This window comes from Leuresthes tenuis, unplaced genomic scaffold (assembly GCF_036924035.1).
Source record: "Leuresthes tenuis unplaced genomic scaffold, fLeuTen1.0.hap1 SCAF_20, whole genome shotgun sequence".
Taxonomy (NCBI): Eukaryota; Metazoa; Chordata; class Actinopteri; order Atheriniformes; family Atherinopsidae; genus Leuresthes; species Leuresthes tenuis.
Genome location: NW_027325374.1, coordinates 12,278,780 through 12,303,677, shown reverse-complemented (window position 1 = coordinate 12,303,677; position 24,898 = coordinate 12,278,780). Strand labels below are relative to the sequence as shown.

Here is a 24,898-nt window from a genome sequence, read left to right as displayed (position 1 = left end):
AAAACTAAATAATTATTTTCTTATGATTTTGTACTAATCAAAACATGATGGAAATCATTCATTATCTTTGCGAATATTGTTGAATTTCTGCCAATACAACACCGTAACGATACACACTGACAGAAAGTGGAGGATAAAATTCTTTGTTTTTCTTAATTGACATACAGGAAACTTTCAGTTTAATAGCTTAACAAGGTTGTAAACTGCTTTTGAGAAACCCTTTTCACATTGTCATTCCAACTAATAGGGTTAAATTATTTATATTTGTATTAATTTATAGAAAACTACAAAGTGCAGTATCTGCCAGTGATGTGTATTAAATCACTTGTGTTCAGTCTGTTGTGTGAGCTTCATTGCCACGGACTACCAGACTTAAAGGGTACTGCTGTAAGTGCTCAATAAAACGGTATGTTCTGGGTTTTGTCAAACATGCAGATGAAACGAACATGTATAACACGGTAGGATAAGAATGTCTCTGGCTGAACTTATTAAAAATTAACCCTTCTGTAGCAGAAAAGCACACCGCTGTGTTGGCTGATGGAAAATGGACTGCCTTTACTGTATATAGCTTTTTTTTTTTAGTCTTATTGATTAGTCAAAGCACAGCATGGATTACGAGATATAACAAATATCAGCCAAGATGAAAAGTCATGTGGACTGTCAGACATGAGTCAACATTTTGTTCTTCTTTAAACGAGAGGCATCGACTTTTAGAGCTCTTCATGTCATACCTTACTGAGATTGAGAGAGATAGCATCAGATCATTTATATTCAATGAAAAACTATTGAGGAGCGTTGTCATGGTTGCCTCTCAAAACAACCTGAGAAGATGCAGCACTATGGTTATGAAAGCCACAGAAGAAGAATAAAGACTGAACAAGCAGTCAGATGTGGGCAAATGAAAGAGGCAAAGAAAGATTAGATAACGTAATCTCTTATCTAAGATAAACTTGAACCCTATTTATAATCTTTAAATCTTTAAGATAAGACCAGCCACTGCATAGAGAGAAGTAAATACTTGTATGCACAAAAGCAGCACAGCATAAAAAATGATTAACTTCTATGAAACATAATTCAATTCATAAGAAAATATAATTAATGCACTGATTAGCCACAACACCATAAAACACTGACAGGTGATGTGATGAACTGTCATCTCATCACAGTGCAATGTTCTGCTGGAAAAATCTTCAGCATTAAGCGAGTCTGTTCAATCCACCACCCGATCCACAGTGGCTCTCCCAGAAGGCAGCAGTCTCCTGCAGCAGGACAATGTGTTCTGCCACGTCACAAAAAGTGATTGGGCTAAGCATGAGAAACATAGCAAAAAGCCCCAGAGTTGTCACACTTTCAACACCCCAATTCAATCAATGAGCCGGAACAAGCCAAATTCACGGGGCTCTAACCCACAGGACCAAAAAGACCCACTGCTAACACTGTAGCCGATTGGTATTTATCCCATCCAGACCTTACGAGAAAAAGAACAGAACTTTGCGCGTTTAAGTTTTTAAAATTATATCTTATTTTCTGAAGCAATTGTATTTTCACAGGTACTAGTCACCTTGGTAACTCAATGTTAGAGGTAACGCAAATGTTAGAAAAGCTCACTGCAGATGGCAGGAGTCTACATTCTAACCCCAAACAATGATATTTTCCTGAAGATCAAATTTATCTATTGTCCATTTAGGTATGAGAATGAGTTGGTACATACATAGGATGATGAAGAAATAATCAGATCTTTCACAGATTAAACATAGCACAAATGTGTTGACAGACAAAGAGGAATGAAAATAACACTTATGAACAGTTAGAATATTGTTACTGCAGACAGTTAAAGATTATGACCAACACTGTATCATATGATTCATAGTAGCATATGGCAGTATTTTCCTAACAAACTGATTTCAGCCACACTAACAAAATAAGCAACGTTTCATTCGAGCTCTGCAGGGACATCTAATTTTGAAAAGCAGAAAATAAATTGCTCCGTTTGCTTTAGGTAAGACTGCTTTTAAAGTGAAGCAGAAATAAATGTGCTTCGATTTACTTATATATATAAAACAAAGATAGTTGTATTAACCACAAACCAAACATGAATGAGAACATTTGTAAAGTACATGAAGTTAAATTTAAAGACTTGTGGTTTTTCAGATTGAGACTGAGGGTTTTAGCAAATTCTGTTATGGTTAGTTCACAGGCTAGATCCAGGAAAACTGAGAGGAGAAGGTGAGTGACACCAGAGGTGGATGAGCAGAATCTTCCAGGTTGGCATCACTGATCTCTGAGAGAAGAGGTATAGGTTGATGTGACAGTAGGTTTTCCAAAAGAGATTATTGTCCAAGGGATGAGTACTGACTGGTAAAAAACAACACAGGGCTTTGATATCACTTTCCCTTTGCAGAGCGGTGTAGAGTGGCTAATTCACTGGCAAGTGTTGATGGTTTTGAGACCAGATCCAGACGATTGAAAGTGTGGTTTTGGCAGTGGTGGCGACAGAGAAGAATAACCATTTCTTTGGCAGGAGCAGGATGCTGTACAATTTGCTTCAGGCAGCTTTCTCTCTGTAAGGCCGACAAAAAGTAAGTATCTCAACTTAAACAATATGACCGTAACTTGACTTAATCTTGCTCGCTTGGCCAGCTCTTTACCACACAGGTGAACAAACAATCTGGTGACGACATGACAGGAGACTGGAGCTTTTAACAGCCACACTGAAATCAGCCACAGGTGAGAAGAATGAGTCATCAGAATTACCACCAGCCACCATGCCCACAGGGAAGCAGGAAAGCACATAGAAAATAAAAGTGGAGAAAAACAGACGACAAAACCATAGACCCAACCAAGTTCAGTTTATCAAACTGCTTTGATGTGAAATCACAAATGCGCACTGCAGACATTAAATCCAGTATTTTGGCCATCTTCCAGCTGTGGACTAACATTGCTAAATTGTGCAACTTACACTTTCATGGGAGCCATTTTTCTGCTAACAACATGAACATGATATTGGGGCAAGGCAATAGATAATGCCACAATGATAAGCTGTCATAGTGATGTATTTGTTAAACCAATTGTTTCTGGTGAAAGTTTGTTAAAAGTACCTTGTGAAAAATTTTGAAAGTGGTCATAAACTCTACCACTGTGACTCTGCACAAAATCAATCCACCGGAAGTTCCCTTAATCCTGCATAATCCTGTATACATACTGTGTCACTGCAGTAATTAGTATTAAGTATACACACTCTCGCTATAAAGCACAGAAGGTGATTTTTAACTTGTCCCTCAGTTCACTGAGCAGAAGTCTCATTCTCTGACTTGTTGTTTAGCCTTTCCACTTCAAAAAGGAATTTCTCCTCTTCATTTAAGTAAAACAGCCAAGGTTCTTCATATTTTAGTTGCATTTCTGTGATGATGACAAAATAGTCAGCTTGACTTTATACAAAAGATGCATTGGAGGAGCCCTAACAATGAGTCTTAAGAGCAAAGTCCTTTTTCACACCTTCATACCCAACTGAATCATGGAGCACTAGCTTTCAGACTTGCCCTAACAAATTAGGGACACAAAAACAATGAATAGCTGTTTAACAGTCTAAGGACCTTTTCATAGAAAATTCACATGTCTTGTATACGATTTGGAATCTGTTATCTGACAAAAATTGTTGTTCAGTCTAATACATAAAACTTGCACAATGTCTGATGTGTTTCATTAATCTATCAATCGTGGATGTTCATACAAGGCAGAAAATGAGCCATCAAGCAGCTGTGGTCATCCCCTTTAAAGAGATTATCATCCTAAGAATAACGACAGAAATGTTATAGAAGATAACAGTATAATTCCAGCAAATATCTTACTTGTAGAGTGGAGCAGTTCAGATGAAAGCCATGAGGGGACTCCTTGAAGAATCAGCTTCAGTGAACAGTACCCTGTAGATGACGGCAAGGGTAAAAAAATGCATCTTATGGACTGTTTCACGCTTCACCAGGAACAGCGTGGTCCTGATTAAGACAGACATCGTGGCATAGATATCTTTACAAGAAATGTGCTGACCATTGATGATGACAAAGGACTAGTAATCTCAGCACCAGAATGATGACATTGGATGATTACACCAAGCTAACAGGCTCAGTAGACCATGTTTCACTCCAGAATACATTGCTACACTGTTCTGCAGCATTAAACATAGCAGTTTTCTAGAAGAGCACAAAATAATAGCTGCAATAACACGGTTATAAAATCATTGCACATGTACATTTTATGGCATGTCTATGTTTTGCTTTACATTACACAAAAGACCTAATTTTGAGCCCAATCTGCAATTAAAAAAAAAGCTCTTTCACCTTTCTACCTTCCTGTTACTGTTATTTCCTGTTACCTTCCTGTTACTGTTACCTCCTGTTGCCTTCCTGTTACTCCTGAATTAATTGAATGATAAATGGTCCATACTTACATATCGCCTATTTAATCTTGTCTAGGTTCAACAAAGTGCTTTGCATATGTCTCCCATTCACCCATTCACACCAGTACAGTGCTTGTTACCATATATATATGTACAATATACCCAATTTGCAGCACCATTTCTCCACAATTCCACACCAATGAACATATCTGGGGCAATGTGGGGTTCAGTATTTTGCCTATGGACACTTGGATGCACTGGGTAGCTAACTGCTGACCTATCAGTCAAGAGATGACCACTCTAAACTGAAAATACATGGTTAGGTTTACTCAAATAATGAATAATTGCTGACCTATATAAAACAATATACAGACAACAAAAAATCTTGCTATTTCTCACCTTTTGTGCCTTTTCTGTGACACTAATACATTTTCCTGCTGAGGATATGCTTTTGCTCTTCGGTTGTGGTGCATGTCTGAAGAGGTGTGCTACTGTGGTAATGGGTGTGTGCCTCATTCAGCAGTGAAGGGAGAGACTCAGTGAAACACAATGCTGCAGCTGGCATTCTATTGTGCCATTCAGGTTATGTCTGATTACACTCGGTTCTTGCACAGAGGTATCCCCTGTTCCCTCTCCTAAACTGATTGATTTGCTGTGGCAGTGGCTTTTAAGTCTGCTGAGGCAGTTCAAACTACTGGCTCTCAGCGTGGATCTTTCTTTATTTATGACAGTAACATTTCCTACTGGTACAGGTCCATCCTGAGTTCAATTCCTTCTCATACTGGGTCACATTTTTTTCCTGTTCTCTGTAGTCATTAAAGATTCATGGGAAACCTTGAGAACTTAGTCATAGTTTTAACACATATCCCCAGGAGTAGCTCTAGATGATGCAGCCATGTAAAAAATGAGTGACATAGGTTGCAGTTTCCCTTGCTGACAAACAACAATTTGTTCCATATGGTATATTTTGAGTTTGCTCACAGTACATTTGCTTTATACATCTGCGGTGATGTGTAGAGTGCAGAGGGAGCAGTACATTTTACATCCATCTACAGTATGTAACTAGCATTTAAGACAGAAGATATCATTTTTTTGTCTTCCTCTTTTGTCATTTGTGCTTTGTCTTTCCTATGAAAGGGATCCTACTCTACCATTCATCTTCACTTTTCAATATTACCTGCTCTGAAGCAGCAACATCTGTCATATTGATCCTTCTTAAAGGGATTGAGTGAGCTCAGGCGATGACATTCTGTCACGACTTGATGAGAAGGGGGCTGTAATGTTGACACTCTCAGTACACATAAAGAGAATGAGCAGTAGTCATAGAGTTTGCCTCTCCAGTTGACCTTTTATAATAAGGATGGAAAAGCTTTCACTTCTTCTTGAGCCTTTCTACAAACAGACTGCATGATATTCATTCAGCTTTCTTCAGCTTGTCTGATTGTAACTCGGGTCACCACTCCACCAAGGCAAAAGGTGGCAGACACATGCTCTTACACACATTCTCCTTCTTTTACAGGTTCCACGTAGTGGGAATGAGATGACCCCCCCCCCTCCTCCCCAGAACACTGTAGACCTCTGTCTGACCTACATTAAGCTTGTTTGAGTGTAATCGACCAACCAGCCACATACAAGACATTTTCAGCTGAGTCCATATTTTCTAAAAGTGCTCCAAAATGTGGCCATGACAGCTGAACTTGGTTCATCTTTTTTCTCCTGCAGCGAAGAAAAATCTGCACTTAAAAGCACATTTCATATGACAATATGATAGTACTGCAACACTCTGAAATGAATATATGTTTTTATCCATAAAGATTACTATCACCACTGACAACTCACTGTGTTTCAACAGTTTCTAATAACTTCACTTTATGCTGTACCTTTTCTTTGGGACATACTCTATGTACACTGAGTGAAATTGTACCAACCTTGGTTTTGAAATGAAAAACATATTGTTGAACAATAATATGAACCCTTAACAATAGTCAATTGTTTTAACTTGCTCACTGATGGAGTTGTTGAACAGTTTGAACTGTGAGTTGGTACACCCTAAATGTTTATTGCAGATCATACTGAATGTATGGGAATGTAATGTATTGCCTAATGTGGATATAAGAACATGGAATTTCAGAAAACTTGTAATACAAAGAATCATTTCCATACTGAAAGTAATCAACTGGGTAGGTCTCATTGTAATATCTATAAGTTAAACTTTTGTTGCTTACATTAAAGCCACCATAAGCAAATTTAGATTCAAATTCAAGCCTAACATTTTTGTTATCAGTGTTTTTGACACTTACCAAACTCAGAAAAGTCATTGCAATTATAGGTTCTAAAGCTATATAATACAGTGGAAAAATTGTAGATTAGCCTGAAACAGAACATATGAACTGAAGAGAATAGAGAGTTAACTGCAGATAAGAACTGAGGGAAACAGCTTACCTTTGCCTGAAGTCTACTGGGAAAAACCTGCTGACGCAAAGCAGCAAAACAGGCAGTGGTTAAGGTTGTGTCACAGACTAGTTATCAGAAATAAAGAATCATACTTAATAACCAACACTGTAGGAACAGAGCAGTTCAGCATGGCTGACGGTGAGGAGGGGGAGCCACAGTGTCTGGATATAAATCACCTGTTTTAAGGTAATGAAAATGCAGCCCTTTACTGTGTTATCAGTATGTTACTCAATTGCACCTTCTTGTAGCCAGCTACGTCCATTGACTACTAAGTGTAGTCTTATAATTACTGGACAGATATGAGCATTGCAAACATGCATTTTAAGCATGTCTTTTTGCTGTCATACATTTTCTACCATAGATGTTTTCAGTGCATATTCATCCCATAGATGTGAAACAGGAGGTACCTACTTTGCATACCAGCAGGCTGTTCTCACCTATTCATATCAACGGAGGAAATGTATGACATAAGTATGCACAGCACAGGGCAGCAGTTCAATACCATGATTAATATAGATTTTTATGTATATATATTTTTTCCACTTCCTTTTTTTATTATTCACTGTTGCATCATAACACCTCAATCAGGGTTAGGCAGTTGCCAGGTTATGTTTTGGCATAAACGTCCCAGGGTGAGGAATCAAAACTATTAGGTTAAATTAAGGAAGATGCCATGGTTCTAGCTAAAATACATTATTGCACAACACCATCATTAAAAGCATGCCATATACATGGTGGCTTAAAGTGGAATGTGTCAATACGAAAGTTCACAGTCTGGATCAATAGGCACAATCTACTGACCCATTTAAATGGTAAGAACCTGAACTAAAGCATCTATTGAATGGAATGATAAAAACATGTCTATCAATATATTGTTTTTTGTACTGAATATTTGCAAACAGATAAGCTCAAAAAACTGTAACCTTATAATGTCCTCTAATAAAACCTTACAGCAAATGTTTCCTTTTTTTTCCTTGATGGTCAGATGAACTTACTTGCCTTTGAACTCAACAGAATATGAAAATGTGCATCTAGCCTGTGCATAGGGTAACATCCTGATTATAGCAGGGACCAAAGCAGAGTCTGAGGTCAGGACCACAATCTGTCTTTCTGGCTGACTTGGGTGTCCCCAAGGATCAGGAGGCTGTAGTGTGAGGCTGAAGCCGGTGCCCCAGAAATCATAACCACCCTTAGAGTTTTTATGTGTTGAGGCGAATGTAGTGTCTCTATCATTCTTGAGTGTCAGCAGTAGAATAGAGCTTAGTAGATTGTTCTTTGAGGAGAGATGCATTCTCTGGGAGTCTTTAAGAATTAGAGTTGACTGTAATTTTTCCTTTACTATCCAAATAATCTGCTGTTTATGTGTTCATAAAGTGATACTACTTGTAACAAGCAAAGTCCAAACTTAGAGAACGAGCCTGATCATATGCAAGTTTGTACTTCTTTAAAGTAGTTAAATACTGACATGTGCTCCACCTCAAATGTATTATTACTTGTTTTTGGCAGACACTTTTATCCAAAGCAACTTACACTTATATCCCAGGTAGGCAGGTAGCAGAAGGGGGTCTTGCCTAAGGACCCCTACTGGAGGTAGTACCTTTCATGCAGGGGGGAGTTCAGAGTTTGAACTCCAGTCACCCACATGAAGGGCAGCAATCTTACCACTACACTATTCAGTCTTTATTAATAATAATAAGGGGATACTTTTTAACAGTTGTTATTTTGGCAGTTTTGACATGTACAGTGACAAATCAACTCATATTTGTCTTACATTTCATTGACACAAAAAGAAACCCTGCAGTACTCTGACATGTTATGCTTCACAACTTCAGAACTGACTGAAATCACTTGATTATTTAATCACTTGCTAAGGTAGTTCAACTTATCATAATTCAAAAATCCCCCATAAGCACCTGACATTACTCTTGCCCTGAATTTTTCACTACACATATCTTTTACATTCCAGACAGGAAATTTAAGCTGACAACCTCAGGGAAGCAGATCCATCCAAGCAAATCATTTCAGTGGGTGATTTTGGATATTCTTATTAGTTTTCATTCGTCGTCATGTCTTGACTGGCCATTAAGCAAGCACAGAGTGAAACCTAAGAAAATATACGACGCGACTCCTAATAGTGTGTTTAACGATGGGAGTGTTTTTTTAAAATGCATAAATTGTGGATTTTGAAATCTCATGAAAACAAACTTGCTATTCTCTACCTAACAGTTGAGGTTAAAACCATACATTTTCTATGGTGTACTGCCTGCACTTGTTTTCTTCTATCAAATACGAGGAAGCGCAAATCATATTAGTCTCTTGAGGTTTATCTAGAAAAAATATGATAGAAATGATAAGATACATTTGTTCAATTATTTTTATTTTTTGCTGTGTCACACTCGAGAAGCTGTTTTGCCAACACTGTGAGCAGTTCATGCTTTTGGTTGTTAGAAAACATTTATTTATTGATTCTTGCCCACAAATCTGGGCAGCATTGTGGCATGGAGGAGCAGATGGACTATTGTTGTTTGATAGTGTTTCATCACAATAACGCTGCTTCACTGATAAACTCACTGCGTGTTAACGGCTGTCCATTGTTCAACTAGTCCTTCTACATCCTCCAGGTAGAGCCCCATATGAAACAATATTCTGCAAACATTTCTAATGGAACACAAAGACCCTGTCTTATGCAGGTGGATTAACTGGCTACAGAACCAGTGCAGAAAACTTGTTTAATTGAGAATTTCTATATTTCAGCTCTTGTCAGTTGCTCACATTCAAAGAGAAACGTCTTTCCTCACTATTTTCATCATATGGTGCGATGATCATAGATGGAGGCACTTCTTTGGTGTGTACTGTAGCTATGAGGTCAAATGACAAAGGTGGGTTTATTTTTGAGATCCGCTCCAACAGCTAAAAGGCCTTTTCTAAAAAAAGTTGGGAATCTGTGCACAATGTAAACAGATAAGATTGTGATGATTTACAAGTCAGCTAAATACAGTATTTCATTGCAAATGGTATAAACACATCATAAAAACTGACTTTCTTTTTTTGTTTGTTTTGTTACTTTTGCCAGCTACCTAAAAGGGTCAATCCAACAAAAGCACAGTGATTTTTGTAGAATGTTGGTACTGGGAATTGAGGAGAGCTGTTGCTGCAGTTTTGAAAGAAACATTTTTTTCCCTGCTTGTTTTTTGATATAGGATTTGAAAAACACAGTTTGGGATTATGTCTCATTTTTCTCCTTATAATGCTTCATGTTTTCAGTGATTAATAGCTCTGGACTAGAGGCAGGTCAGTTTAGTACCTAATCTAAACAAAGCCATGTTGCTATAATAAGATTCAGAAATTTGTTTGGTATTGTCACACTGAGATAAGCAAGGAATTCTTGATAAAAAATATGTTTGAAAGCTTTCATTTTCATTTTCCAAAACCTGTAAAAAAATTAATTCTGCATTAATGTTGCCTTCATAGATATGCCGCTCATACCATCATGGAAACTGACCATCGGGCACTATTGACTTCGCCTCAGTCTAGCTGAGAACCAGAGAAAGAAGCAATGTTTTTGGATGAAATTTATATGCGCTCATTGACAGTAATTTTCAGAAGTGTTTCTGAGCCCACATATTGATTTCTACCAGAGAATCCTGTCTGTTTTCATGGAGTGCTGCCAGAGGCCAAGAAAATCAAAGCCATTACATTCAGGTTTTCATCTTCGTCCCTTGTGCACAGTTTTCTCCAGATTAATATATAGTTTAATGACATATTGCACCGCAGTTAATAATGCTTTCAAATTTTGTGTTCAGAAACATTGTGGCTACACTGATTAATTACTTGAACCTCCACACATTTATTTCTCTGACTCACATTCTTTGAGATGCTTTTTAAAAAAAATCGTGCTTGTCTGTTGCTTGTTAAAACTTTTCCAATCATTTGGCTCCTCTCTATCAAGATTTCTTAAAACCGTTAACAGCATGAAATTCATAATTAGCAAAACTGGCTTAAAATCAATACATTTTGATTTTAAACAACATCTAAACCTTTCCAGAAACATGGTTGCATTTCTATTTCCTGCCATCTTATGGAGCCGTATGCAATCCCACTCCCTTCTGGGGTAAAATTAAAATCAACAATCAACGTTTCTGGACTGCGGGGGGAAGCTGAAGTACTTGGAGAGAACACGGAACATGCAAATATCCCAGCTGAGAGCTGAACCGGGAGCCTCCTTGCTGTGTGGCAACAGTATTAACAACCACAGCACCATGCAGCATAGTCATATAATTTAATTCTTAATGATTCTTTTTCAATAGCTGTTTGCTTTAGGAATTTCTGTATTGTTTTTGCAAGTTCTCAGTTGCTTTTTGCTTTTTCTTCATAGCTTTTGCTCTTGCTTTGGCCATTGCAGAACTGCTTTTGTTTTTTTCTTGTTTTACAATTTCATATCAGTTCTGCTTTTGTAATTATAAATTGTCAAATGTTTTGCATAATACTTGACATATTAATTTGAATATTTGCTGGTTAAATTAACAATCAGTGATAGGTCATTAATATCAGCCTTTTTCATTTATTCAATTCTTAAGTGTTTTTATGCTTAAATGACTTAAGTTCATAAGTCTCTTTCAAATTAAGCTCCCATGATGTCAAGATGCTGCTTCAGTGGTAAAGTGTATTCTCATGCAGACATTTATATTGGATAAGATTTAGCTCTGTTCTGGTGATCCTGCTTGCACTGCTGACCGTGCCTCACTAACAATGTCAGCAACTGCCGGCGACAAACAATTCAAATAAAACATATTTCACTTAAAGGGAAAACTTTAACTGTGTAATAACACAGCTACTGACTATGTTGAATATCACCCGACACTGGGAACTACTGAGACATCCACATTGGTAGTGCTGCAATCCACATGCAGGCCTGCTGTCCTCATAATCTCTATGCCATCTGGTGGGGAACTTCACTGTCTCCCAGCACCCCTGGATCATTAGTATTCCTCTCATACAGAGCAGAAATGATCAGTGTATGTGTGACATTTCTCAAAAACAATGAAGAGTCAACACCAGTGAGGATTAACTGGGCAGTTAGGGGGCCCATCTCTGACAAAATGGACTCATTTCAGGTAATGAAAATGCATTCTTTTTCATCTTCCTTATTGTTATCTACTTGACGAATACATTAAGAGCATCTTCTACTTTTGTTAACTTTGGCTTAGATAATCCGCAGTTATTATTGACAAACCAATGATATCCCCCAGGAGGGTCTTACCTGGGTATTGCTTCATTTTATTTAATTTAATTTTATTTTATCTTATTCTATTTTGCTTTTTTAAGAAGAACCCAACAATCCACAAATAGTGAGATTTGGTCTCTTTCAAGCGATACTTCAAGTAGCTTTTCCAGAATTCAGTGTGAGCTGTGATCAAAGTCTTATTCCTTCCTTTTGAAATCCACAGGGCCTCTCATTAGTGCCACAGTGGGAAAACACTTTGCTGACAGGAATCTATTATTGTATCACCATTTGTAGCTTTATATTTGACTTGGGTACTGAACTGATATGAATGATCGCTTTTAGTGATTTCATATTTGTTATCGTGATAACTTATTCAGCTCTGACAACAATTAACATGTGGTTTAAGGCTTTTACTGTAGATGTAAAGCTAATTTGTATCACAGTTGGAAGCTTTTTATCAGAACAGATAGTAGTGTGACGTCCATTGTTGACGTTATCCACATCTGTGGTGGTTTATTGGACAGAGACACTTGTTTTAAAATCTTCTACTGATTAATAGATTCATTAATAGATTCATTAATATATTTTTTATATATTATATATATATATATTTTTAAATAAGGTCTTCTGGTTTAATGTAGGACTATCTATATTCCATTTTTTCCCCTGTGCTTTGAAAATCTACATTTGACCTCCAACTCAATAATGTGTACAAAGTAGCCATTCTGTTAAATAGTTCTGGTGATCCCACATTAGCGCCCTGTTCAAACTTGTGTACATATTATAATACCACCAGGAACTGACACAGAGGCATATATGTGAATCTTTATCATAAATACATAATGAATGAATACATGTGAATGGAAAGGGATGCAGTGGAATGGCTTTCTTAGTAATGGGCATAGCTACCGTGAGCCCACAGGCTCTTGGTTTGAGTTGACACTTTAATGATATGTATTGAAATATCAGAATTCATTATGTTCTCCACTTATTTATTAAGGTTTAGCATTTGAAGCATTTGAAAATTTAGCAAAAAGTGTGTTTTTTTTCTCCCCAGCAGTCAGTGTATGTGTTTGAAATGCAAAATATTCTATATTTACGGTAGATTTATCTTTGCTTTGCAGCTGCCTTGGCTATATTTCCCCTCAGGGATAAATGAAGTTAATTTCATTCTTCACAAAAACCTTCTTACAGACTGAAGACAAATTTATTCAGAAAAGAAGTGATGAAGAAATCTCAATAATAGCCATTTGTAAGTCCTGTATGACCTGTGTTGCCAGCAGTCATTGCAAACCTGAAAGGGGGGAAAGTGAGATACACTGAATGTGAAGAAAATGAGGCATGAATAAAGAATTGCATTCAGCTTGTTTGCTGCTGTGCTTCATTTCCATCCACAAACCTCATGGCTATTATGTTTTAACACAGTAAAGAAGGTATTATTTTGTATTTGTAGCTTATGGATACATTATAATGTTTATCATGGGAAATAAGGAACAAATGGTTTAAATCTGCGCTCAGTGAATATATGTTTCCGTGAAACTTTACAACCATTCACTTTATCTGAGACATTGTTTTGCTTCCACACACACACAGAGTTGTCCTTATAGCAAAAATCTTTGACCAATATCCCTTGCTCATTTTCTATCTTGGTTGTTTGATGCTTGTAGAAAACTTTGCAGAGAAAATTTGCAGTGCAAGCTCCAAGTGTCGCCATGGAAATGCAGCTGAAACATGGATGAAATTTGCTCCCACCTTGGCACGTTTTATTTTATATGAAATTTGAACAGGTTTTGTGTTCATCTATCTATCTATATATTCTATTTTTTATTTATCAGAGAGTTTGCAAAAAGAAAACAACATATGATCAAAACCATGCAATAAGATGGACTGAAATGAGAAAAGCCCTTTGTTAACACTGTAGTCTTAATCTTTATTTTGTCACAATTTTATGTCAAATATATATACGTCTATATGACATATATTATATGACATATATAATTTCATTTCTTTACAATAGAGAAACAACATAGAGATGACACACTATTTTGGTTTCTAAGTAGAAGCTCCCTTTAAATAGTGGCATTTTTTTCAACACACTGTTTAAGTCAAGCTCCCACTCAAGTCACGCTTTTGTTTTCCTTATTGAGTCACATTTATTCACAATGTGTGTTTGTTTGTCTCTTTTTCTGTGATTTAATGTATTTTGTGTCAAATTTTTTTTCTGTAGCAGTTCAATCTGTCCATGTTTCTTTAAAATCGATGGCCATCTGTTATTGGTCCATGTGGCCACACAGATGGTCCCACCTGCTAACCATCCTGAGCCACCAGCAAAGGTATACAGTTATTGGAAACGGTGTCTTTGAAGCTTTACAGAGTTAATCCAATCAGCTTGCAGAGGGCTTTGCATAAGTGTTTCCAGTACCTCTGCAGCTGGGTCCTTTGGTGGCCAGCAAGCAGTTTGCGCCTCCATTCACGAGAGATGTCTGACCTTGGCACTGTCCCTCGACTTCCCTTTGGCCAGCTGCCTTCAGACCTCTGGTCCCACTGCCTGTGTGCAGTATTCTGGTTGAATATTGGACACTGTCTCCCTCTGACTCCTGCACAGTCTCAGCCTCAAGAGTGTTTTTGCCGTGGTGATGGATCTCGCTGGGAGATCCCGACATTTTCATGGGGCTGGAGAGGTCTTTCAGTTTTAAATCCTGCAAAAATTCTGCATTAAATTCAACGGAGCAGGGTGCCTGTGTAGAGCCGAGGTTCTTCTCCAATCCCAGTGGTGCACAAGTGACGGCAGGGGGGCTAATGTTGCTGGGCAAAATGCTGGTCGTCAACATAATAGTCTCAGGCTGAGAGGGAGCATTGGTAGCTCGTGGCCCTATCTTCCCAGCCAGTGCAGGGTGCCTCTTGAGGAGCCCTGCTTGGTTTTGGTCACCTGTGTTAGCACGCTCCGCCTCAGGGTCACATGCTTGGAGTGATGGGATGATGGGCACAGAGCGGGTGCGCAGGGAAGGTGGAAGGAAAGTTGTTGCTTTATCTAGGCGGGTGCAAGGGACCTCCATCCATCCTTTTCTGGCAGTAAAGTGAGAAAGAGAGGTCTTCGTGAGGAGGGAACCAATTCTTCCACTGGCCGAATCACACCTTTAGGCAGAAGAGAGAAAAGAAATGACACCTTGAGAATTAGAGACCAAGTCATTTATATCACAACCTCTTTGTCCAATGCACTCATTTCCTACAAAGAATAAAAGTGTGAGCAATATGAAAAATGCAGATAAAGATGCATATCTCGTGCTTTTATCGTTTTATTCCATTTCTACAAAAGACATCTTGCATCAACATAATAATTATTATTTAGGTTTTGTTCTTTTATAATCTTTGAATACTTATTTATAATCTTATGATCTTATAGCATGAGCAGCCTATGCTGTTGCTGTATAAATCTTTCACTGAGGAATCCCTCCTCTCTTGACTGCCTGGTCTTTTTTATCTTGCGCTCTGCAAACACCGAAGTTGGATTCCTGACCCTGACCTGTGCAGATATGTGGGCATGTTGTGCATGCAGCTTTACACAGTAAAGGAAATTAGTCCCATTACATTGTCATAAAGAGCCCACTTTATCTGAAAGACTTATGATGTACGATTTAGGCTGAACAGAAGCATGCATGTTGGGGTCAGCAGGTGCATTTGAATAATACTTCCTGCAAAGGTATCCCAGGTGAATAAAAGTTTGAAAGTGCTGTGTTCATTTTGAAAATAATACAATACAGGAGGTAACTTATCAAGAGCCAAGTGGGTAAGTTTGTACATTTGGAGAATATTTGTGCACAAGAGGTAATATTGTTACAGTGGCACACAGCCTTAGGATGCAGCCAGTGTTATTGTCAGCCTTCAGAGGCTGTTTGTAGCATAACCAAGTTTAAATAATTAAATTACTTCCCCACTCTTTCTTCATATTAAAGGGTGAATACAAGCTGGAGGTAAGTCTGGTAGATCTGAACATATCTAAAAATAATTCCCATGGCAAATTTGCCTTCAATTCTGTCCCTCTCTGCTAAGGGCAAACGTTTTGACACATGATAATAAAACTGACAGCTGGGATTTGTTGTCACATTGTATGAAACATGGAGGAGTTTTTTTTAATTTTATTTGTTTGCTGCTTTTGCTTATCAATTCACATTTCCTTTACTTTTTGGTTAACACTTTTTCACCACGCCTCACTCTGCCTCCATCTTTACTTCTCTGCACTCTCATCATCTCTGCCCAGTTTCCCTTCTGTCCTCACTTTCCCTTTCCTCGTTCTCTCACTCTCCTTTCCACCTCCCGTTTCTCATTTCCAGAGATGAGAGGGTGTATCCATGGCAACACGGGAGATGTGGGGGCAGCAGGCGGAGGGGGAGGCAGAGGAGGAGAAAGAGGGGGCTGGAAGCTTGGTGTTGTGTGGCTTGTAAGTCGAGAAATAGGTCATTTCAGCCTCTTGAAGGCCAGCATGAGCCACATTTGAGTGATGAATCTGGAAGGACATTATCAACAGCTAATGAGACCTAAATAGTTTAACTGCAAAATTGAAATCTTATTTCAAAGATGATGAGCAGCCTTCTTATTTCAGCTCTTCTCCAGAATACTTGAAAAAATGGGCGTAAGATATAATTGCTATAGCAAACAAATTTTTCCTTTGTGATTTTAAAAAAAAGAGTCTTCATTAGTTACTTTATTCGTTTGTTTGTTATTCTTTAAGAGTGTGTGGGTGTGGGTAAACACGTGCATATCTGTGAATGGGTGTTAAGAGGCAAACTGCTCCTGGAGGATCTTTCCCTGCAAAACCATTTGAAAAAAAACTGCTGAGCTCCATGGAGCTTTGTTTAAAAATGTAAATTATGGAAATAGGTCACATTAAGAGTTTGGCAGCTTGCAGAGTATCGTACAAGTCACTGAAATGCTCAGTCAGGATGGAATGCTAATAAGAACATTGTGAGGATCTTTAAAGTGTGAGGAATGCACAGGGGACACTGCTGCTTTAATGACGTTTCTGTTAACAGTGCCATCGCTCAAGCGGCACATACTGACATCAAATTAGGTTGTTTCCAAGTCATATGCTAAACAGGAAAGTTACTTAGACTTAAATATGCTCTTGTCTGCTTTTGTAAATAAAACCTGAAATAATTTTATATTTCCAGTGCGACTATATTAAAGAAGATATGCCAGTGGAGCTGCTTGATGCAATGTACTAGTTAACATATGAAAGCATGCACCTCAAGGACCAGTGTAAGATGAATATTTCCCAGATTTGGCAGCTGTTATGCAACTATCATTCTTAACTCTCTTATAATCTGAAAGGAAAGGTTGCACTGATGTGGAATGAAATAATCCCTTCCCTTCTTGAGGACACTGGACAAACGTGGCCTCATTGATGACAAATGTGTCAGAGATTTCACTTCTTTTGAACACTTGCCAGTGAGGATGATCAGACTGTACTTTTAAAATGTATGTTGTGTCTCCAGATGGTAAACTGGTACAAGGGGGCTCTGCCAAAAGTTCCCTTTGTTTTTAAATGCTATCTGAAACAGCCAGTTGCTGTGCTTAACTTTTGATGGCCATCAAACAGGGCAACTTGCTGCTCTTTCTCTGTGTTCACATTAGATCGAAGGAAAATGAACACACCGCAAATGAATCCACAAACATGCAGTCTTGTTCCACACAATCATCCAATATGTCCCTATACTCAGCATGTAAATCTAAAAAAGTGAGGTGTTTCATTGACATGTAAAACATGAAGCTGCAACAAAATGCTTGAGCATTAGCCAAACTCAAACCATGATGCACAGCTTGAAATTAAAAGTAAACCTGTGCATCCTTCGGTAATTAGCTTTGGTACAGCCGCTTGTATTCCTAACCCTGTTGAAACACTCAGATAAAACTAATTTTCATTCACACGAGCAGTTCACTGGCAACTGTAGGAAGGATTAGACACACACTCGTATCTTTCTCAGCATCATGATACCGTTGAACAGTTGGGATCAAGTGTGTCCTCCAAATTAATTGTGGCAGTCCCAGCTGAATGAGGGCACCGCACATCTCATTTATTTCCCTGGATCAGATTTCATAGGGTAGTTCACGGATTTGAACTGAGAGTATTTCAGTCATAAACTCATTTCTTCAAAAATCATCCCTCTGCCACCAGAAATTAACCTCAGATAGTCGAGAGGTCTGTGTCACTGAGCCGACAATCTGACTAGCTGACCTTTGAGTGGGCAGAGACTATGAGAATTTCTTCTTCCAGGATCAAAGAAAACATGACAAAACTAACAAAGAGACCAACATACCTTCTTATGGACTCTATGTCCGTTGACTCATCCTCTTGCAAGTGTTTGTAGACATGGCCGGACACTCGGGAACCATCAATGAGATTTGCTGATATCTTGTGTCGCCCTCTGGAAATGGGTGGTGTCCTGAAGTGGGTGGCCTCTCTCCGCTGTTGGGCTGGACTGAGTGAGAGGGAGCTACTCCTGCGACCAGGAGGCAAACAAATGAAGTGAGTTAAAATCACCAGCGGTACACGCCATTTTACAAAAGCTCTCTCAATTCGAACAGCGATCACAAATTCCTTTGCCATATCAAATTTTGATCACATCTGTGTTTATTGATGTAAAATGGATGAGACTGGACTGACCTTAGGGTCAAAAACAACCACCAAAAAACAACACCGTTCACATTTAATTGACTCTGTGCCTAAACTACCATGTTATTCAACTAAGCACGAGACGGTGGTATCAGATACATGCAAAACGAATAACTGTCCATCAGTGAGCCACACATAAAAATTAAATAATTTGTCACGGCTAAATCAAAGGGAGGAGAGAAAGAGCAGGACTGTGCCAGTGGCTTTTTTGTGCTTGCAGCAAAACAATCATGTAATTTGATCATTAATTATTATGTCGGGTTACATTTTCAAAGCTTACATGCTTTTCATTTTCTTTTATGTAAATTTGGGGATATTTGTTTTGTGTTTTGCAAATTTTTATTTGAGATAAACATGCCCTCCCAATGAATTCTCATTCATGTGTACCTACTAAAGCAGGGAGTTTTATTTAATAAGACACATAACAAGCACATGTAGCTTCCAGTTGCTGTAGATAGACTTTTTCATGTCGAAGATTTTCATAGCGGAAGAAGAACAAAACTTTGTTTCTGAGGGCTCATTTTACTGAGAGCCCCAGTAAGCAATATTAGTAGGCATCCACAATGCCTGTAAGAAATATGCTGATGCTCTGTCTTTCTTGGATATTAATAGCACACGAATAATATTTTTTTCCTGTTTTTTTTTTCCGGTTATGTAAGTATGTGCAATAACTGTGCACATGCATCTCTGTTACAAGTGCATTAGGTGATTGATACATACTTACTTATATAATTTTTTATGCAATTTCATGATAGGGCTGCATTAATGTAATCAACTTAAATACAGAAATACATGCTTTCAGTGCAAATTAGCTCTTTTCGAGGTATGCATATTTTCTACTTGAATCTAAAAGTGGGATTTTTGATCAAATCTAATTACAGTAGATTTTAGCACATTCCAATTTTATAAATGAATATTTCAGGGATTTTGCTTTTGCCATTGGCAACTGTTGTCCAAGAAGAACTCGATATGATATTAACATTACATCAAGACATGGATAACTCTGGCTATATTTAAACCACTTTTAGCAGTTTAGTCCTTAGAGATTAATTATTTATGACAGAAATAGCTGTTATGTCATGCTAAAATCCTCAAAAACACCGATTGGAATTTCAAAGATGAGATTTGTTTAAACAATTTTACAGTTTTGCAGTCTGGACATGTGAATCAATGCCAACTAATTTTAAAATGCCAAAAATACAGTTATAACATCAACATTTCAAAAACAGATAATCACTTTGTTCAGTTGTATGCTGAAAGAGAGACACTACTGGTTATTGTGGAGATAATTTTCCAAACTCATATTTCACCAGTGGATGAAATGTGATCTCCAGGAAAACGTCATCTGGGCACATTTATTGTTTCATATAAAATATTCGAAATATTAAAAAATACAGGCTGCGGGTTGCTAACAAGACGCCTCTGGGGCATTGTAAAGCAAGGAACTATCTACATAAATGTAAAAAATGGCAATAATTTACCATGACTTAGAAGTTATAGCTCCACTCCACAAACAATATGTTGCCCATATCAGCAATAGGATATTGTGATAGTGCTCTGCATTACTAAGTGGTTATGGGAGTTCAGTTACTAAGTAAGCATGATCTATTCATATTAACTCTCCAGTTGAAGTTTGGGCTGAATGTGAACTTTAAAATAGTCTCAAAATAGGCCTAGAGATCCACTCAATGTTCACTTTGAAGTGACTTTAGCACAATTTTTTAAATGTCTTTTAAACATCTTACCTACCAAAACATGCTCAGTGGGTATATATCTTAATGCCTAATTTGTGCACACATCTGTTCATGTCAGTGTTTGCTGCATTAAATAAAAAGGAGCAGCTGGTAACTATTTGAGTGTCTGCACAGACTGTGGATCCTGCTACTCTCTAACAGGGATCCTGATTTTCCGGTGTTCTTTTGTCCAACTGATGAACACTGACATCAGCAAATCAGCAAGCTTACAAAGACAGTGCTAACATAATAAGGATTAGCTGTAAAAAGGAAGAAAGAAAGAAAGATCACAGTCAAGAGAGATTGTGCCCATTTATCTTGAGGATATTTCACTGATGAAGAAATGCATTTGGCCTGCTGATGGAACATGAATAGTTAAAATGATCATGAGTAATTAAATCAATCTTCTAAGTGAACTCAGATTTGCAGCACAATCTGCTATATCTAACACAGAGCAAGAAATGTCAGCTTCATGGTAACCCAAGGAAAAACTTTTCATCTTCTTGAGATCTATACATAGAGTCATAAAATGCATGTACTGTTTGTTTAGACATTTCAGTCTGAAACTGTTTGAACAACTGAGTGACATTTTAATCCATAAAGCAGCATGGCTCAACAATATGGACAATAATGAAGCGGACCATACATGTAAAGCGATATGAATGCATTTAAGTGAACTTTTAAATATATCTTCTGAATTGTGTATATGAACACAAAAGTGACCCATATGCACTGATATCCTGCTGCTCTCAAATGATGCAAACAGCAGTCCTCTTTTCTTGGCACACTGTTTTTTTTTCTGTTTTCTGAGCACAGTAGGTGACTACTTCAAAGCGGATCCCTGCCTGTCTGCAGCAGTAAACCAACAACATCAAATGTGAATCAAAGTTATACTGCACTGTATTACAGTCTAATGTGAATAGACGTTTGAGAAACACACAGTTCCCGCAGAGCATATGGACCCATAACATAGAAAGCTAAAGAAATGTTGAAATAATCTGAATGTATTTTAAAGATTGAGGATTCTCTGATCACATTCTGTCGTTTCTTCTGTGTTCTAAATGCCATTTGATTGTGGTGGTTAAACTCAGCCCCAGAAAAAAACAACCAGACACATTTTATCATTGTTTTGGGACAGTAAATACAAATAAGCGACACTGTCCCAGCTTGAATCCGGCTCTTGAATAATTTGGCATCGTGGAAGCAGCACAGCATGGATTTTGGTGTAAATCTTTTATTATTTTGGTTTAAATAGTAATCAAGATGTGCAAACTTTGAATTGTTCTTGCTTGTTCATGAACTGAACTTATTTTAATTCATACAGTACATTGGAGTGGGTATCTAGTTATTAATAAATAGCTGACTGGGACAGCTATCTGATGTCTGGGGCTGTCTTCAATGTTGGCTCTAGTCTCTCATGGAATTATTTTTCCTTCTAATGCTTTAGGAAGTTAATATAAATAAAGTTTGATTATGTCAGTTTTGTTAGCTATGAGCAGGCTGATTTTGTAATTAGGATTAACTGAGAGGTGGAGAAATGTAAACATGTTTAAGTGGAAAAATCCAGCCAGACAGTTGTAATTATTGAACGTTGAAATGTTAAAGGTTTAAAACAAAAAGGCAGCTGATTATCTCTGCATTTGACCGAAACCATACAGCCTCCAAAGTCTGGCTGGGAGGTGAAACAAGGCCATAATTAACCTGTTCTCTCTGTGTTTATGCATTTAGTGAACATATTGGAGAGGAGCAGGAGGAGAATGGCAGACTGAGGGGAACAGCGTGTGACAAAGGACCCGAGCTGAGATAAAAACAGTGAGTCACATGAACAGCGTAAACACCCATCCTCACAGAACCAGCAGGAAACACCCACAGAGTAGCGCTCCCGATGTTCTCTGTGGATACTAGGTTTCCTTCTCAGCATGTAAAAAACAGAAGCACACTGATTTCATTTAAGCAATTGATTAGCTTCCTTACTACAGTTTTTCTCGTGATCTAATCGTGAGAAAGAAATGTTTAATTTTAATGATTAATTAAATTCCAGCTTAGCAAAAATGAAAACATGATTGACTTCTCGCTGTGTGATTATATTATTTCCACCAGATTTTTTCTGGCAAATCAACAAAGAAATGTACCCAAGAATAGGCAGAGCAAAGTGAGCTGAGCTGAATCGTTTATTAAGAATTAGCCCAATAAAAAATATAAAAGTGATTTGTTCATATTATCAAGTTGGTGGGAAAAGTAACTGCTTCTGTACGGGAAGGGAGGGTGTTAGTCTCACTCTTGGTGGCCCTTGCGGACACAACATGACATTGATATAACTACACCCTGAAGGCCATTATTTCCACTGACTCGTGCCTCACAAAAACTGTTTGTCATTGCGTCAAGGAAAACACCGCTCATCGCTGGATGAGCTTGCACTGCTTTAATGTGGCCAATAGAAATGAGCCATCCAGTCAGGCATAAAGGACAACACGGAGGAAAAGGTAATACTGAAATGCATTTGAATTCTTTGAACCTGTTTTACAAACAGGTTAGGCCTTGCAGGCTATGTTATGGTTATGTCTGAAAGGGAAAGTTCACGGTCATATGAAGCTTCAGGGGTCCTGAATGAATCCCACTGCTGTTGATGAGACCTCCTGACTTTTCTTGAGTTGCAACCATGAGGGTGACATTTTTTTCTTTTTGCAAATGAAAAACAACTTGGATGGACTGACATTTGGTGCAGACATTCATGTCCATTTCAGGATGAATTTTAATATCTTTGGTGATACTCTAGGACAGAATATATAGAATATTTAGTGATTATGACAAAATTCCTGAAAAAAAAATACTATTCCCAATAGCTTTAATTGCCCTTTTGCTAGTTGGCATGCTGATACATTAAGATGGTGAAAATTTTACAGGATAACAACATCACTGTGAGCATACTGGTGTGCTATTGTTAGTGTTTAGTAGAAAGTGCTGCTCTGCTCGTGTTCATCCACTCAGAGCTGTGGTTGTGTGTGGTTATGGACTCTTGCTGGTCAAGGAAGAGCCTACCAGTGTTTTAGTGATATCTACATTGTTTCAGCAAAATCCAGTTCAACAGATGCACTCTGCATTAAAAAAGGTGACTCTAGATATGAAACATCTGACACACTGGTAAACATTTGCAGCAATATTGATGGGCCATATTGACATGTTTTTATGGGGCATTTCTCCTCATGGCTCACAATGTGGTCCAGCTTTCAGGTCAATATCTGAAAGCATTTCAACACCATCCATCACAGCGTAGTTCTCCAATGCCTCCCCATGCTCTGAGAAGCAGCTGAACAGATAAGTGGCTGTCAGCTGCCCTTCATGAGACACCTGCAGGACGCTGTGGAGAATAAAAAGCTAGGAGACACTGGAATGTTCCATGCAACCGCGCATAACAACCTTTAAAAAACTTTCTTCTCTGATACAGCACTGGTCAATTAAAGTTGTCACTGTTGTCTACCAGACCTGCAAAAACTCTTTGTACGCATCCAATCTACATCATCTCCCCAGACATAGCTTCCTTTAATCACTGCAATCTCTGTACTCTCTGTCTTCAAAGCAAAATACTGAGAACCTGCAACATAATTGGGGTTTACATGAATATGCTGAAAAGCACAACCTGACCTCTATTGTATGCCTTTTTACAGCACAGCTACAGCTGGCTATCGAGATTTCCTTCTAATACCATCACACCGAGTATATGTGGATATTTTGTGGCTATCAATCATTTTCTGTGATTTGACGGTGTCTAATCCTTCTTTGAATGAGTGTATTACTGTGGGAGCTAGGGCAAATAAACTAAATTGTGAAAGAGTTCTTATGTGTTGTGTGGCTGAATGTTATTAACTGTCAAAGCATGCCTGCATCCATATCATCAAAGAAAATGAAACCTTTCTGTAAACATCCCGAAAAGGGCCATTGTAGCGCACTGTATACCCACATTCCTGTGTACCTCTGAGGATTTGAAATGGCAGCATTTGATGCGGACTGCTAGGATAAAAAGCTCAGCCGCCTCTGAGATCCCTTGTAGCAAAGTGCTGCTAATTTGGTTAAATCCTCTGCTACTGGAAAGATGGCATGTGAAAAGCTGAGTCAGTGTTCATAACTCCACACACTCAAATTCACTTGTCCACAGAGGATGGCTCCGTTTCCTTGTGTCCTTTCCTATCCGAGTGCAACTCATCATTTTCATAATCTGCCTCAGAAAACATTTAATAACATAGTTTACTGGAATGCAATGTAAATAAAAGTGCCTATATTCTAAGCTATTTGCTCAAACTCTGATGTCTATTCAATCTAACTAGCTGAATCATTGAATCTCCATGAAAATACTTGATTACAGTTATGGATAACCCCACAGGCACACTGCTCATGATATTGGCAATGTATCTAAGAAATATATTAAC

The 24,898-nt window shown here is 38.1% G+C and overlaps 1 protein-coding gene across 1 annotated transcript in view; it reads right to left on the bottom strand.

Moving 5' to 3' along the window:
* Positions 1-13,997: 13,997 nt before the first annotated feature.
* Positions 13,998-24,898, bottom strand: part of nrg3b (neuregulin 3b) — a 190,067-nt gene continuing 179,166 nt past the window's right edge. The window contains exons 8-9 of the mRNA XM_072373902.1: positions 18,386-18,568; positions 13,998-15,206 (exon numbers count right to left, since the gene is read on the bottom strand). Of these exons, the coding sequence (XP_072230003.1) occupies positions 14,456-15,206; positions 18,386-18,568 (934 nt within the window). The 3' untranslated portion in view covers positions 13,998-14,455. The remainder of the gene's footprint in view (positions 15,207-18,385; positions 18,569-24,898) is intronic.